Source organism: Notothenia rossii (assembly GCF_949606895.1).
Source record: "Notothenia rossii genome assembly, chromosome: 12".
In the NCBI taxonomy this organism is placed as follows: Eukaryota; Metazoa; Chordata; class Actinopteri; order Perciformes; family Nototheniidae; genus Notothenia; species Notothenia rossii.
Window position 1 is genome coordinate 14,346,446 of NC_136911.1, and position 17,181 is coordinate 14,363,626.

Sequence of the window (17,181 nt, forward strand, 5' to 3'; positions counted from 1 at the left end):
GTTCCTTTATAGAAAAAGGAGAGCATTTTCCCCAAGGTGAGTCCTCCCTGGCTGCAGCTTTCTCCTCACATTGTTGTGATTAACTGCCGGAGCGCGATGACACCTCTTCCAATTAGAGAAGCCTTTCAGCCACTTGTGCTGAGAGGAGCACATTTCTCTGAGAAAGTCCTGTCTAAAATATACTATTCATACCTTTTTGACATGCAAAACACACAACGTTTTTAGTGTCTATTTCATTGACACTTTGTGTTGATCGAGCAAGGATTAAAGTGAAAAAACCCTTCATTTTCTGTTTACTGGAATTATTTCACAGGCTAGCCTTCTTCCAAAGGACTATAGGTGAGAGAGAGGAGAAAAAATGAACATCAAATAGCTGGGAGCTACAGTAAGGTTAGAATTTTCCTTGACTGCCTCCACTTCAAATTTAACTTTGTATTATAAAAAATACAAAGCTAGAGAGATAATGTGTCTTGCTGTGAGGTTAAACATAGATTCCACTCAATATCATAAACACATGCATATTTTTTAAGGATATTACTAGGCCTATTTATTCCCCACGTTGTCTTTGTGACACATGTACATCCTCTTCCAAGATACATTGGCACAGGCACTTTCTTTTCATTATCTACATACTTTTTTAAGGCATGGTAATATTACAAGGCAATATATGACAAAGAAAACCTATTTGCCTTGTAAAAATGTAGAACCAAAAAAAAAAAAAAACAGAATGGGGGAAAAAAAGTTTCCGAACAAATAACCAGCATACTCGAATAATAGTTGACAATTGTTTGGTTTTTCAGAAGAGTCTTGAGTAACCATGTATGGTTGCTACCAGATGTGGGATAAGAACTAAGATTGTGTGCTTAAGTAAAATAGAAGTACCAGAGTGTAGGAACTCTGTTACAAGTAAAAAATAAACAAATAAATGTAGTGGAGTAAAAGTAGGTTACACGATTTACCTCTGAATTGTAGTGGAATAGAATTACAAAGGGGCATAAAATGGAAATACTCAAGTAAAGCACAAGTTTCCTCGAAAAGTGTACTTGAGTACAGTACTTGAGTAAATGTACTTAGTATGTTTCCCAACTCTCGTTACTACCTATGATGGCGCTTCTATGATTGTTCCACACCATGGATGTATAATAAGTAGAAATAACCAGAGTAGACGTTCAGCTCGGCCCCGCCCCCTAGCGGCGGGTAAGCTTACGTCATGGTCATGACGTTATGAGCTGATGACGTATGTAGTGTTATCATTCTGCTGCTGAATTTAAATGACTACAAACTAAATGCGTGTCTGCTCCACGCTACCTCAGTTTACTTCCGGTGTACCTGTTCAACTCTACCCATCATAGCAACGGTAAATGTGTTAAACCAGTTAAATGTTTGAAAGCCATAGACTGTGTTTAGTTAAATACTACATGTCGTAGTGATTTTGTCAATGTTTTAGGTCTTCTGTTTATTTAAGTAGAGGTTGAGGATTGTCAGTGGTACACCCGTCAATAATCGGGGGGGTTCCCATCTCCCGTTTATTGCGCAATATACCGGTCGAATATTTCTCAATATGCAGTAGGCCTCCTATACAATATTCCATGGATGCCAATGACAAGACAACCAGTAGTCTATACTATAGCAGCGTTTCTCAACCGGGGCACCGTCTGGCGTCTTCAGGGGTGCCGTCAAATACTTCTATATTCTGACGTTCATATGAATAAATGAATACTCGACCGTTAAAGAGCCGTCTGTTTTCGATTCTATGCGAGGAAATGCTTTTCCCAGCCAAAATAGAAGATATTTGTGAATACATGTTTTGAATTGTAAATACTGGACATAGTAAGCTTAAAAACATGTTAGTGACCATTGCAAGTGGCAAATAAATATTATAATTTGAGACCCCTCTCAAATTTTGCTGTTGAGGGTTTCAGGGGGGCTCAGGTGTTAATCAGGGGGGTCGAGCTCCCCCGGACCCCCCCGTATTTCGCACACTGGTTGAGGTAAAAAAAGAAAATAAAAACTCTAAAGAACAAATTGAAATGTAGAGAAACCTTAGCAAAAGTTGCATTAATAAAGCAGTCAGATGTATTGTGTGTAGATGACTGTTGCCACTACTTCTATTAAAGCTGTAATAATTAAATGGCAATAGCTGGTTCATAACATGTATCTGTCTATCTTTCTAAGGGAAACCATGGAATTTGATGAGGAGAAACTACCTCAGTGCCCAGCTGGATCAGCAGTGGTTTGTAAAAGCTAGTATATGTGTATACTTTTCATTAATATGCGATAACAGTTCTCTGCTACTTGCTTTAATCACTTACACTCAGAGTACTTTGGTACTTGAAGTATATTTTGATGCTTATACTTTTGTATTTTTACTTGAATAACATTTTGAATGCAGGACTTTTACTTGTAACAGAGTATTCCTACACACTGGTACTTCTACTTTTACTCAAGTACAAGATCATAGTACTTCTCCCACCTCTGCTTACACTTTTATTCCACCCCTCTAAGTTATGTGTTTGTTTAGTTTTTCTTTTTTAAAGGGTGCAACATTAAGCTGTTTGACTGATCTTACATTTTAAACTTTTTCACCATGGGAGATAAATAAACTTGTCATAACATTTCTCCAGTTTCAAGTATGGTATTTTATGATAATCTGTGTGATTTCAACAGGGCAGGAGAAAGGGTGAGGAGTCCAGGAATAAGACGGTTGAGTTGACGTTGGGGATGAAAACATCCAAACCTGTAGTGTTGTTTGAACTTTCTTCGTGTTTTTGTAAGGACAGCGAATCCTGCATGTGAGTCACACAGAGTTGGTTAAAACTGAAGATGTACTTTAAAAAGTTTTAAAATCTCATTATTTCAGGTCTAATCATCACAGTAATGGTGAATTTTGGCCCCTGCACTGTTTTTGGCAAAAGCAGATACATCACTAAAGGAAAAAGGCAAATCCACTCGTCTAATAATCCAATTTCTTTTGTTTTTAGGTGCAAAAATAGGCTTTTTGACTCTCCATCACCACTCTGTCTTTCACCAGCAACTGCTGCAGCACAAACACAGATGCTGAGCACAGAGCCCGAGGCCACGGCGCTGGTGAGTCACACTCATACCGACGTGTGTGAATGGGGCTAAGTGAACGTTCATTCAGTATTAAAAAAAAAAGAAAAAGAACCGCTTTCATTTGACGTCATTGGTCTTAATCACTCAATTATAGCAATTTCCAGAAGGTAACTGTGTTTTATCTTCACCCTGTCTGCCTCCAGATAGCATGCAGGCAGCTGACCGATGGGAACGAGGCGGCCTCTCTCAGGGACCAATGTGAGATCATTCACACACTTTTAGTTATTCCCTCTCAATCATTTGTGCGTACAATACATGAATCATACTCTGCGCGTGTGTGATGGTGTATTCAGGTTGTTTTACAATACTCCAAAGCTATACGATAACACAAGGACAAACAAGATAATTGCAAGTGTGAGGACAGAAGTATATAGACTTGACGTGAAAATAGCTTTCATACTGTGGTGTTGATTGGTCCTGATCCCAACGAGCGGTGGTTATGGATAATGTAGTGCTGATGTGGTGTTTCTCTCTCAGCAGGAAGGGGGTAAACCTGGAGCTATAAAAGTATAGAATATTATAGCTACAGCTGCTGCAACTTATTTGATAAGTTATCTCAGTTTTCTTTAATCGATTGGTCATTTTTTAAAGATTTCTTCATGATGAACGCTGTCGTTTTCTTATTAAGTGCATCTCTAGTAAACACAATATTTAAAATGGTGCTTTTGTATGCTTCTTTATGGGGGAACTCAGTTTTACAGATCTGTTCGACATATTTTTGGTCACAGACGAAGGGCACACTAGATGCAGCTTTAGATTACAATATCCTGCTGTATGTCTAAAGACTGATAGTTGACAAAATGCTCACCATCAATTTAGTAGGTTCTTCTATTGCTTTTGTTTATATCACATCAATTTCATAAGCAGTCATCTTGATTATTGTAGGTGTTCTACCTTTTTTATTTATATATTTCGAAAGAAGAATATGTAATGTGATTGAAAGGAACTTAATACAACTTTTCTTAAGATTATCAACAATGAAACACAACATGTGAATAAGTCTGAGCTAGCTTTACACTTAATAAATGCAATTGCTTTAATTATGGACTACACAAATGACCAAAGACTGTAAATAAGCTTCTGCAACATGAGGGAGAATACAATAACGACATAATACATGCACTGTTAGACGGATAATTACAACTGTTTTTTGTGTTTTCCTTTGATAAAATTCAAATAAAGATTTCATAATTAAAGGAGAACCGTGATTGGATTAAGTCCACATTACAGGATCATTGAAGTAATTATACAGTGAAGTTATGAATCCTTAATGAAGAAATGATTTGCCTTTATGACAGTACAATCCAGCCCACACACACACACCTCCACTCATGGGGAGCCTGCGGGAGTGTGTGTGTGCAGTCACAGCCAGAGAGTGAACATGAGTCAGCCTCATAGTACAACTTATTATGAGTGGGCCTCACTGGGAGCTAAATGGATAACTCATAGAGCGGCTTTTTGCAGGAGACTGTCTGGGCTACCAAATAGATGTATTGATATATGTTATGTGAGTCCCTGCTTACTCTGAGCCATGCTATTAAGGCTTGGAATTTGAAACATATTTCACCAAAGTGGAATTTAAGTTTAAACCATGTCATTTAGACTCTGTTCGAAAAGGGCTTGAAATTGACAATAAAAAAAGACATGGCAAAAAAATCACAAAATAATATTGAATATTGGCGATGTATGGATCAAATATAATACTAATAGTGCTATTCTTACAAAAAAAGTTATATTTTGGTCTGTAAAATGTTAAAAAGGGAAATCTTCTTCTTGAATATTTTTAATTCAATTCAAACATATAAGGGTGTCAGCATTGTCAACATGGAAATAACCATTTCAGTTTAATTGGACTTTTTCCTGATTGTTCCTTTTTTCCTAGCTCCTCTGCCAATACTAACACTGAAAGGGACTGTAAGTTTGGAACGCTCCGACCCCAGAAGGCCCCCATCAGTTCATGCATCCATCACTGTAAGTTTTATTGGAAATTCACCAAATATCTGCCATTTGTTATCTTTCTCTTGCTACATGTACTTCTTCTCCACTTCATTTTGCAAGCCAATATTTGTATTCTACTACATTTATTTAACACTCATAGTTGCTAGCTTCTTTGTACATATACCCAACACCTCGCATGTTGCAATACTTAACTGTACTTTACTTATTATTTTAAAAGTAACTCAAATTGGCCTTACCCTGAGAAACACTTAAATATGTATTTGTTGGGGGAAAAAACCTAATAGTGTATATAATAACACCATATTACTGCTAAAATATCCAATCTGTATACTGAGTAATTTAACTTTTTTTCATTTTAGAACTATTCTTGTAATGGGATATTTTAAGAACTTGGCATGTTGACTTTAAATAAAGGATCTGAGTACTTCTTGTGGCAGTAATTGCACAGGGAAATAAGACATTGGGATTTCTAGTTCGATACATTCCTTGTTCGTTTGTATTTTAGGGGATTTGTTAGACAGTTAGAACATTCAGGATCTTACCAGACCAATCCTTTAAGGCACATTTAGATTGCAGTTAGTGGATATGACCACTAGATGTAGATGTTGATCTATTTCTAGCAGTGTTCACCCTAAGCAAATGCTAAGTGTGCTGAGATTTTATTTCTTCCAGGGAACAGCCTCAGTATCAGCTGCTGATCAGAATGAAGCCCCCGGAATGAGCCTGAATTTGTCTAAAGAGGTCCTACGATATATTTTTGTCCTCTGTATAATTACTCCAGACATTACTAAACTCTATGTTACCATTTTGCCTGTGTCAAATGTATGTTGTGTTTTCTTTAGGGGAAAAAAAGGCAGTATTACCAAGATCTGTGCCTGCAGGTAGAAGAAAGGAAACAACAGGTGGAAAAGGAAAAACAGAAAAAGGCTGTTGACGATCAAAAAGTTAGTTATTTTAGTTTTGTAAAGTATAAATACTTATAATACAGTATTGCATTTTGCACTGTAGTTTTATGATCACTTTGATAGATTAGTAATTAATGTTTGTGTCACATTTTTCCCAACATCTGCAGCACAATGAGACCCAGCAGCAAACCTGGGGGATGCCAAGAAGTGGTGCCCAAAACCACCAGCAGGGTACAGTGAAACGCAGCAGAAACCTCGACACTGCTGGGATTTTACCCCAGGAGCAGGTGAACAATGCCCTGTTTACTGTAACAAAAGCCTAGTGTTCACAGAATGTCTTCTGATTGCGCTGGCTTAGAAAAGAAGGAACTAAGAGAGTCTGTATCCACACACATATTTTGTAACAAATGAGGATTGTGGTTCTTGTGGTAAACAAAACTGCTCCTGTAGTCCTTGAATTTATAAGGAGAAATAGGGAAAAAGTGATTTCCTCCCATTGAGACTTGAGACTCCTGCATAGCTTGCTCACCCCAAAATATGTTTTGAATTAAACTATCTTTCTGACCTTCTTTCCACACATAGTGAAAGCAGGTTGCAGGTGAAAGTCAAAACCTCTGTCTGTGGATCCTAACAGTAGGAGCCTGGCAGACTCTAAACGAGTTGTGTGAAACCTGAGTTTGGGTCCTGGGCCAGCATAACATTACAGCCTGCTACTTTGGCCGGCTCTTCTGAATGCTGCCTTTGTTTCCAGATCCGTGATAGAGGCTTCACTGGGACCCCCTTCCACCGCCTCTGAAATGAAGACCATAACATCCCCGAACTGAGGGCTACGGAGCAGACAGGCAAAAAGTAATCTCTCTGCAGACATCGGATATTTGGGCTGTTTCAGCAGCAAATTCTGATGGTTGCAAAGAATTACAGAATGTAAATAAACTTCAACCGAAAAGTCTAAAATGTGAACAACCCGAGAACTCTAAATCCAAGAGAAGCCTTCATTGATTCTTAATAAGGAATACATATAAGTCATTTAAAGCAAGTCCAAGTCGCCTCTTAATTTTACATAGACGCTCAAAAAAGACATATTTAAATAACATAATCATACAATTGTCACTAGAAAGTACAATCTTGCAGCAGTTTAGATAAAGTCCAGTCCTCAAGGAACGGTTTGGCATTTTGATGAGCTGAGAAGATTGATACCCCTCTCAAGAGTTATTCATCTTATCATCAACTCCCATCAAGCAAGCGAAGAGGAGCATAATTTCCCAAAAATGTCCAACTATTCCTATTAATTCAAAATTGAATATAAGGTTTAAGAGTTCTAATGTTAGGAGGAATAGGAAATCAAATCAGAAACCCTATTTTACAAGGCAACTGTGAGCTTGACTGGAACAACATTGAAACATGAGTGTTAAAGTTGTGTTTCATAATAGTCACGACACAAACTCTGCAAAGATTGATCCTGCTTTGCTTGAAAGTTTGAGATGACATCAGCCTACACAGGTCACTGAGCGTTGTGTTTACTGATTTAAATCCTACTGTCGCCCTGAATATGTTGTTACTGTAATTGAGTCGTACATACACACAGCCTACATACAGTTATAAACAGCCATATTATTTGAATGACAAATTTCTCCCTAAAGTTTCCCATTCCAGGTTATCTCCAGATAATTATATAGTGAAAAAAGGATGAATCATCTTCATGTAATTGCATGGCTCAGTTATTGTGACGTGAGCAAGCTCTTAATGGAAACAGTTTACTCATACGCTGTGTGCCTGTATTACGTTTATACAGACCAAAGGGCTTCATTATGGAGGGCAGAAGCAGCTCTCCTCTTCAGTAGGGGGTAATTATGATGTAGGGAAAGTAAAATACCAATGGTTAGAGCGCAGGCCGGCGAGGTTGGTAATTATAACATAAAGCACTTAATTCTACAGAAGATGTTTCTTTTGGGTCATTGTTGCACCACGTAACAATTACACACTAAAAGCAGAAACAACTATTCAACATATTATAACTTTTTCTGAGCTTTTACCAACTAGTGAATTATGGTTGTTTAGTTGGGTGAAAGAAGAGTTTCAGTTTTAAAGGTATTTCATAAATTCATTAATTTCCTCTTCTGGGTCATCTGACGTGTTTCACTGAATTACAAATATGGGAAACATTCCACTTCATTTTGCATGACCAGCCTGAAAGATCCAAACAGCAGCAGTTAGCTCGGGTCAAGGAAGGTCAGAGTTAATAGTTGATTACATCAACAAGAGGGGATTTAGCATTTGGCTCAAGGACATTAAAGAGACTGAAGTAAATTAGGGCTGAAGGATGTCTAACTCTGGCTTGACCATGTGTGTCATATCAGGTGGGTGAAACATCATCATATCAGGTGGGTGAAACATCATTACCCATGCTGTTAAGTCACTGCAATAAAGCTTATATGGCTCCTATATTCAGTGGTAACCTCACTAAAGCCTTCTTTATACTTAGTCATTTATCATTATTAAACTCCTAGTTTATTAGTTATATTCTCAATAGGATCTATTGATACTCCCTGTAATATAATGTATGTATTATTTAATTAAAGGGAAACATGTGGTTTGGATTGTTTTAAGTGGGGTTGTATGAGGTACTAATCCATAGCCAGTGCATTACCCATGCTTTCTTCATAATCACCAGACTACATTGACAAAAACAGACATTTTAGCTCTTATAACAATGGGATTCGACTTGTTAGTTGTTTATTTTGTGACACTGTTTTTATGATTAACCAAAGTAACACAATAGCTAATACATGCTTAGTGATTGTTACCATAGCCTGAATCTTACAAAGTTATGGATCACAAATTATTATTCAAATTATAAAATTCTGAAATGGACCAAGGACCATTATACATTATAAGGACTTTCATTTTTGGTAACCTACTTGTGTAGATTTGGAAGCTTATACTTTGTACAATTTTGAAAATAATTTGTGACAGAGTTTGTATTACTCCCTAAACTAAGTGAAGGATCTGAGTGTTTCTCTAGTCTAGCTGCTGACCATATTGTAAAGTGGTGAGGATGTAAATGGTTAATCTAACGGACTATGCAGCGTTCCGCGGTGACGTCACACGCCAGTTTCAGCTGCTTCGGGTCGCAGCTCGTATCAGGAGAAGAAGTTAGCTAGTACAAACTACTCTACAACTTTTACCCATCAGATCACCAGCTGAAACCAGACGAACATCTTTAAAATGGGCAACTGTCAAGTAGGTACCATTGTCTTAACAAAGTGTGCTACACACTCTTTGGTTAGAGACGATCTTTAACGGTTTGCAGTTTAGATTTAGCTATAGCCTACTCGTGTAAAGATTAGTTTCGACTTGACAATTTTAACCAATAATAAAATGTAGGTTAGATGTTTGATTCAGGTGTCAATTTCTAATAGAATACCGAATGTATCGCTTTTTTCTCATCATTGATCGAGCACTGTTTCCAGACAATCTCTGCGCACATCATATACTCTACATCGCGATTAATATCCTACTATTTCAACTGATATTCAGCACTATGGTGTCAGATTCATATTTGTCGGTGTTTCTTTAAATGTAAACGTTGGAGCTGACACCGTGTGACAGACAGCAGAGTCTGGGTTTACGCAGTAGAAGGGGCCACTCCTCTGCGGAATTCATCACAGCTCCGTTAGACGAGTGTGTGTGTGTGTGTGTGTGTGTGTGTGTGTGTGTGTGTGTGTGTGTGTGTGTGTGTGTGTGTGTGTGTGTGTGTGTGTGTGTGTGTGTGTGTGTGTGTGTGTGTGTGTGTGTGTGTGTGTGTGTGTGTGTGTGTGTGTGTGTGTGTGTGTGTGTGTGTGTGTGTGTGTGTGTAAATAAATGAGCAGGGCTCTGTATGTAAGTCAGCAGTAGGCCTACTGCAAGGATGGGGGGAGGGTGTCCGTCATGATTGCCAGATCTGTGTCTTTCTGTGCTCATTTATCTATTGTTTCACCTCATTGGCAACTTCAATAATACTAAGTGGCAAAGAATGAATGACATTTTCGTTACTTGTGGGTTATCTGTTGCCACTTTTTATTGTTTTTTTTCAGACTCTAAATACGCAATCTTTTTGTTTTTGTCAGACTCTCTAAATAACCCTAATCCCTAGGAATAATGTTTGTTATTTTGAGAAATGAAAAAGTTAATGTGGAGGAGCCAGCTACCCGCTATAAAAAAGTGGCGACAGATAACCCTAGTACCCCATTTTCCAACTTTATCATTACCTAACAAACAATAAATAAAATTCCATTGAAGTTTTGGTGAGGTCAAACATTCTGTGAAGATTTTGTCAATCGTTTACTTTACATCCTCTAAGTTGATTCAACTCTTTAATGTGAGGGATATACTGTAGGTCACTAGAACCTCCTATCAGTCCCCTGCTGGCCCCTGGCCCACACTATGGAAACTGCCAGTAATTCATGTGGCCCCCACCAAGTTTGTTTAAGACTTCTGGCCCCGAAATTCCTCCACCCAAGCATTGTGTCATCAACCTCCCCTCCCCCATCTGACAGCTGCTCCTGCATTGCTCTCATGAACCACTCTGATCCTCAATTACAGAAACAATGATAAGTTTGATAAGTACATTATTATAAGAATCTGTTTATAGATTTTCACTTCGCATATATACCAATTTTTTGTTATTCCCTCAGCCAACAATCGTGCCCTATGAGGATTTTGATGTTGTTGCTGACATCAAGGCCATCCGCAAAGCCTGCAAAGGGTTTGGTAAGATGGAAAGTTTGAATTGAATTCTTGTAATGTAACTGTAAGACATTGTTTGTCCTTGTACCGCATCTGTTTTATTTTCTCTATAGGAACTGATGAGCAGGCCATCATTGACATCTTGGCAGACCGCAGTGCAGATCAGCGTCAGGAAATCAAAAACGCATATTTTGAGAAGTATGATGATGTGAGTGTCATTTAGTTATTCACAGAAATGGACCACTTACATTTGTATTTGGAATATTCTGTTTCTGCCCTCTTCCAACAATAACAATTACATTCTCTCTTCCTCTAATAGGAGTTGGTGGATGTGTTGAAGAAGGAGCTGGCAGGGAGCTTTGAGAACGCCATCCTCGCCATGTTGGACCTGCCCATAGTCTTCGCTGTGAAGGAGCTGAGGAAGGCCATGAAGGGGGCGGGCACTGATGAAGACACCCTGGTGGAGATCCTCTGCACGGCCACCAACGCTGTCAGTCACAAGTCAAAAACAGTTCAACTCATTTATTAATTAATCATCAACAATATGTGTGGCATTATGTCCAAATTATTTTCAGGCCCTATACAATAATTAAATAAGCATGATGTTTTTACTGTAAAATATTCTAGATTTGTGTTCATTCTATATAATTGTTTCCCATAGGACATCGCCATGTTCAAGGAATACTACTTTCAAGGTAAGCCATTTTATATAATTACCTTAGTTTACTTGATGTCACATCCATCACATCTGTTTTTTTGTTATATGTTTTTTAATATTTTATGTAGCTTATTAATCATACTTTGCAGTTGTTTAACCTCATTAGTTAATCTCACTTTTTCCCTTCCTTGTATTGTGAACCCTGGAGGAAATGGCTATGGGTGACTCATTGGGACCTACATAGGGCTAAAGTACAGTACTATTCTGGAACTTTCAGCCGTGTAGTTTCCAGTCACACTTTGTTTAGCCAAAGCCCATCCTGCTGCAGCTTCCTGTTCAACATGATAGCAGTTCTGACAGATGTACCGTAGACTGTAACAAGTTATTTATTCATTCATTATTTAAGGATTACTTAGCCATGAAGGAGGGAATGCTATCATTCTTTGAAATATACCAAAAATAATAGTTTCTCAATGGCACCTTCTAGTAGGCTATGGTATTCTGAAAAGTTAAAAATTAAGCTAGTGTTTGATTGGCTGTGGCAGAGAACCGTTTGGTGCTTGTGGTTGCAAGTTAGTTTATCAGGTTGTTTGCTATTTGTCATTAGCTATCATTTTTGGCTAACCTTGGTGCTTTGCTCTGGCCAGATACAACATTTAGCATTTTGCTAACCAAGCTAGCCACAATATTTGAAGTTTTTTTACTGTTTTCTTGTAGACTCCATGTGTAGGTTCACTAGAATAAATAACCTTCTGTACCACCTGGGGGGAATTGTATTTTCCTCTCATGTGATAGTTCCTTACTGGCACTAATGAGTAAACTATTGGCTGCCCTTTATATTGGGAGTAGTAAATAAAGAATCAAAGTTGTAACACAGAACCTAGTCCTTATCTCCTCTTTTGTAAATCCAATAGTTGATTTTGTCAATGTACTGATTCTTCAACAGTACCCTTAGACGAGGTAACCGTTTGGAATCTTATTGTATTCTGATTTGTAATCATTATTATTATTTTTTAAGTTGCTGTACATTCTCAGTTAACATTCCAATTTGGCATCAGTGAAGTGTAAAATATGCTTTCTTGAATCAAAACTGGTATAACTGTCATAAAGGCAGGAATCCATCATTAACGAAGCTAAGAACATCACATGAACATACAGTATACTGGTGTTTTAAGAAGGAAATCAGATATACTTTGAACTAAGCTGGTTAAGGGAACATGGGTACACAAACCGGTGTGAGGGTCTAAGGACAGAGGGTGTCGTATTGTCATACTGATATTCTGTACAAACTGTGAAGTCCACTGAGACAAATGTAACATTTGTGATATTGGGCTATATAAATAAACATTGATTGATTGATTGATTGATTGATTGAAACCAACTTTCATTACAAATTAAACCGGTGTTGCAGTAAACATGCCAAACTTTTTGGCACGATAGTCTCTAGGGCTGGGCTTGTCTAAACACTGAGGCTTGAATTAAACTTGCTTTATTTGATCTTTACATTACAATGTGTCTTTCAGTGCATGAGCGTGATCTTGAAGCAGATATCGAAGGGGAGACTAGCGGGGACGTAAGAAACCTGCTCACAGCTCTGATGCAGGTAAGAGGCCATGAGTTTCTACTCCACTCGAGTAACTAAACTCCTTACGTCTGCTGTAGGACTGAAATTGAGCTCACTCTCCCTTTCCCTAGCAGTCCCTCTCCCTACCCACACACACACACGCACACACACACACACACACACACACACACACACACACACACACACACACACACACACACACACACACACACACACACACACACACACACACACACACACACACACACACACACACACTGGCCACAATCCAGACCTCCTCTCATAAGTGAAACGCAGGCCAGATACAGTTACTGAAGGCCTATGCAAAAGTCATCTTGCTTTTTTGTCTTCCAGGGCGATAGAGACGAGAGTTACGAGGTGGATGAGGAGTTGGCCGAGTCAGATGCTACCTGCCTGTTTGAGGTACTTCAAATATAATTCATTATATCCTCATGGCAGATTTCCGTAACTCATCCTGAATATTATCATTAATATTTTCCGTTTGTGATGCAGGCTGGTGAGGGCTCCTTTGGGACAGATGAGTCCACTTTCAGCTACGTTCTGGCCTCCAGAAATTACCTGCAGCTCCAGGCCACCTTCAAGATATATGAGCAGGTAGGTTAAGGTGTCACTCTGTCCATAGATAGCTGCAGTGATATTGCATATCAGTTTATATGACCTGAAGTCTAATCTTCAGCCAGCAGGTGAATTGATCCGGGGTGGTGTCTTTACATTACCCTTGAGAAATGTTGTTGCTTCTCATGCACGTGCAGTCAGACTTTTTCTAGGGGCTTTAAACAAGTAGGCACCTTCTATTAGAGGATTAGAGGAAATTGTAGACCTGGAAAAAGAAACCACTCATTCCCAGTGCTTTGATTTGACTAGCAATTTTCTCTCCATAGCTTTGTGGAACTGAAATCCTGGATGTCATTGAGAATGAGACTTCCGGGACCCTTAAGAAATGCTACAAAGCTCTTGGTAAGTAAATAATAAAGTGTTAATTGTCAAAATATGTCCTGAAATCTGATATCTTAATTATTGTATTTATTTATTGTACTTATTTTATTTATTATATTTATTTTATTTATTTTATTTATTTTATTTATTTTATTTATTTATTTTATTTTATTTCCTCCCCACAGTAAGAGTTGCTAAGAACCCTCAGCTCTACTTTGCCAGACGTTTGAATGCTGCGATGAAAGGAGCGGGCACTGACGAGGACACCCTTATTCGCATCATCGTGGTTCGCTCTGAGGTAATTGCATGAAAAGATCAACATATAAGTACAGATAAATAAATTGCTGTCTCTCGTAGAGCATATGTGACATTATTTTATTGTATTGCAAAGTGCAAAGTTGCAGAATCACTATACTAAGTGCGAACCAAGGTAAGGGAGAAGAAAAGAATAAGCCAAAATAAGTTAAAAGTAAAAATGAGGGGAATGTAAAACATGTGTTTTCTTGTTGCCAACAGTATGACTTGGAGACCATCAAAGAAATGTACCTGGAGAAGTACGATGTGTCTCTGAAGGAGGCCATAAAGGACGAGTGCGGCGGTGATTTTAAACGTCTCCTCGTGGCCATCTGCCACTAAAAGTCTGAGAGGGTGGAATTTGAAAACAGTCAGAGACAACTGTTTATACTGAGGGCGCGGCTGTTTTCTGTCTAACTAACTAACTCAGTCTTTCCATGTGACATTACAGTATGTAGGGAGCAGGAGGGTGAAAGTGATAGAATAATCAGCTAATGTGATGTCTAAAATCTGAGTTACGGTGAATTTGTGTGGCTCTCTTTTAAACTTTTTCAACAATCATTTATACCGAAATTGGCATGAACTCATCTGTCTGTGTCCGTCAATTACTGCCGATTTCTTAGTCAACTTTTAGCTCCAGTTCTTTACACTTTGACCAGCATTTACACAGTCAGTTAAAGTCACTGTAAACAAGCACCAATTTATACCTTTCCAGGAGCCAACTGTAGTCACACTGATGCAATTACACTATATTTGATCAGGTTGTGTAAGGCTTGATAGAGTAATCACATTGTAGACATGTTTGTACATTGGGAAAAATCTAATCTAGCCTCAGCATTTCTTTCTGCTGCTGCGTTTACTAATATAAAAAGACAATAGTGTTACATTATTACCTTTGTTTAAGTATTAATCTGCGTTTGAATCCAATATTTCTTTATTTGTGTTCATCTAAAACTTTCACCCTCTATGCCCCAAACTCAGTGACTTAACTGATGTTACCACTTATGCAATCAGTCCATGTGTTTGTGCTTTTTAAAGAAGAAATGTGAAAGTTGGAAATGAAGGAATCTTAGCTGGTAGCATGTGAGGTGAATGGAATTATTAATTTTCTGATTTGCAGAGGAGAATATATATTTGAACAGATGCTTATTGAAGGATACATAATGCATTTTTATTATCTACAACTAGAAAACACTTGAAAAATCCAAATACACCTCACCTTGTTATGTATATATTTTTTTTATTTTGCGACTAACAAATATATTTAGTTTACTGTTTTAGGTAGGCCAGAGGTTATATGTGAAGAAACCTGTAAGAAGCATTGAACATCTGGACAGTCTGTGTCATTATGTTTCTATATAAGGCAGCTGAGATCTGTTAAAATGACCACTATTGTAAACATCAACAGGTAGAGTCGTCTGACAAGAGCAGGGGTGTCAAACTCAATTTCATCGTGGGCAACATTAGCATTATGGTTGCACACAAAGGGCCAGTTGTAACTTTAAGACTATATAAATATAAAAAATAATGTATTATATTACATTATTGCCTCTGCATTGGATTATTATTGGATAGGGTAATAACTTCATAATTAACTACGTCTCTTCAGTGCGCATGTCACAAAATGAGATGCATTGTGGGACATGTAGTTTATTGGCAACGCGCTTCTGTAAAGCGGCATGTAACCATATAATAAACGTATTATATTCTTTGCAAGCTCTTGCGGGCCACATAAAATGAAGTCGCAGGCCGGATTTGGCCCCCGGGCCTTGAGTTTGACTCCCCTGGACTAGAGATTGGCCCTCTATAGCCAAAGAATTTTAGTAAACGTGCAAATAAAGTTCCCTGTAACACCATCATATCTGGTTTTGTTTGACATTCAACTGTGTTTGATACTGTGTTGATAGAAAATATGCATTAAAAGCTGAGGCAACCAATAATGTCAATAGGACTTTTCATTATCAGACATACAGTGGCTGTCTGTCAAGTGTACTGTCCAATGAGCCACTGAAGATTGTAGACTTGACATTCAATGAAATTACACACCCATAGACTGTTTATATAAAGGACACACCCCCTTTACGCTTGTCACTTTGCTGCCTTCAAGTATTTTGGAAATATGGAAAGTGTAAGATTAAGTTACTTGCAAACTCACAAAGTGGGAAATGATCATTACAAACATGATATTTTGTCCGCTCACAGCTGATGGTTATTACTAGTAGCATTAAGCTTTATTCAAAGACTATCCCAAAACCAAATCAGAACATTTTTACCCTATATTTATCTAGGGATTCAAAAACACAGTAGGGTACTTGTGAATGTGCCACTCAAATTACCCAGCTGGTAATCTCTCCCACCTCCATGTGGTATGAATTACAGTTCACACTAAATCACACAGGTTGCAACTTTTTCTTTCTAAATAGCTGTAAAATATTCTAAACAGTCCTAATCTAAGAACTCTGTCTTTATACTTTCTTCAAATGTCTACATTTGAGGGAATTATTATGATTCTCAATGAAGAACATCTGGTGTCAGTTCTAGACTAATTGGGGGCCGTGAGGGGGCCAATAATTTAATGAGGGGCATAAAGAAGGAGATTTAAAGGTGGGGTAGGTACATTTGAGAAACCGGCTCGAGATACACGTTTTGTTATATTCCATGGAATGCTCTTAACATCCCGATACCAATGAATATCTTTAGTGCTTTGACAAAAAATCCATACAAAAAATTCATCTGTGGAAGCCGTAATACTTTAAAAAGCATGACCAATCATTTTAGCCGGCCCGGCTAAAATAACTGGATGGCCTACCTGCCTGTCAGCTTTCCATCTGTGCACAAACTTATCTCGTGCCCTCATTGGTCATTTGCGCGTTCATGTGGGTCGGAGGAGGGGAGTGTAAGGAAGTAGGAGATTTGTTCCGGCTGTGTATTTTCAAATTCTAGCGCACTCGAGCTGGTTTCTACAAAATGACCTACCCCACCTT

General features: G+C 38.2%; 2 protein-coding genes across 2 annotated transcripts; both read left to right on the forward strand.

Moving 5' to 3' along the window:
• The first annotated feature begins 1,230 nt into the window (after positions 1-1,230).
• LOC307025993 (uncharacterized protein) lies at positions 1,231-8,556 on the forward strand. The gene is made up of 10 exons (XM_079661035.1): positions 1,231-1,357; positions 2,176-2,233; positions 2,668-2,792; positions 2,982-3,087; positions 3,258-3,312; positions 4,997-5,085; positions 5,746-5,814; positions 5,916-6,017; positions 6,146-6,265; positions 6,730-8,556. Exons 2-10 carry the CDS (start codon positions 2,183-2,185, stop codon positions 6,772-6,774), a joined length of 762 nt encoding a protein of 253 aa, XP_079517161.1. The 5' UTR covers positions 1,231-1,357; positions 2,176-2,182; the 3' UTR covers positions 6,775-8,556.
• Positions 8,557-8,689: 133 nt separating this feature from the next.
• anxa13 (annexin A13) lies at positions 8,690-16,056 on the forward strand. The gene is made up of 11 exons (XM_079661034.1): positions 8,690-9,218; positions 10,652-10,727; positions 10,817-10,911; positions 11,023-11,193; positions 11,365-11,398; positions 12,885-12,964; positions 13,301-13,369; positions 13,460-13,561; positions 13,849-13,924; positions 14,089-14,201; positions 14,420-16,056. The coding sequence occupies exons 1-11, from the start codon at positions 9,204-9,206 to the stop codon at positions 14,537-14,539; spliced, it is 951 nt and encodes a 316-aa protein (XP_079517160.1). The 5' UTR covers positions 8,690-9,203; the 3' UTR covers positions 14,540-16,056.
• Positions 16,057-17,181: the final 1,125 nt, after the last annotated feature.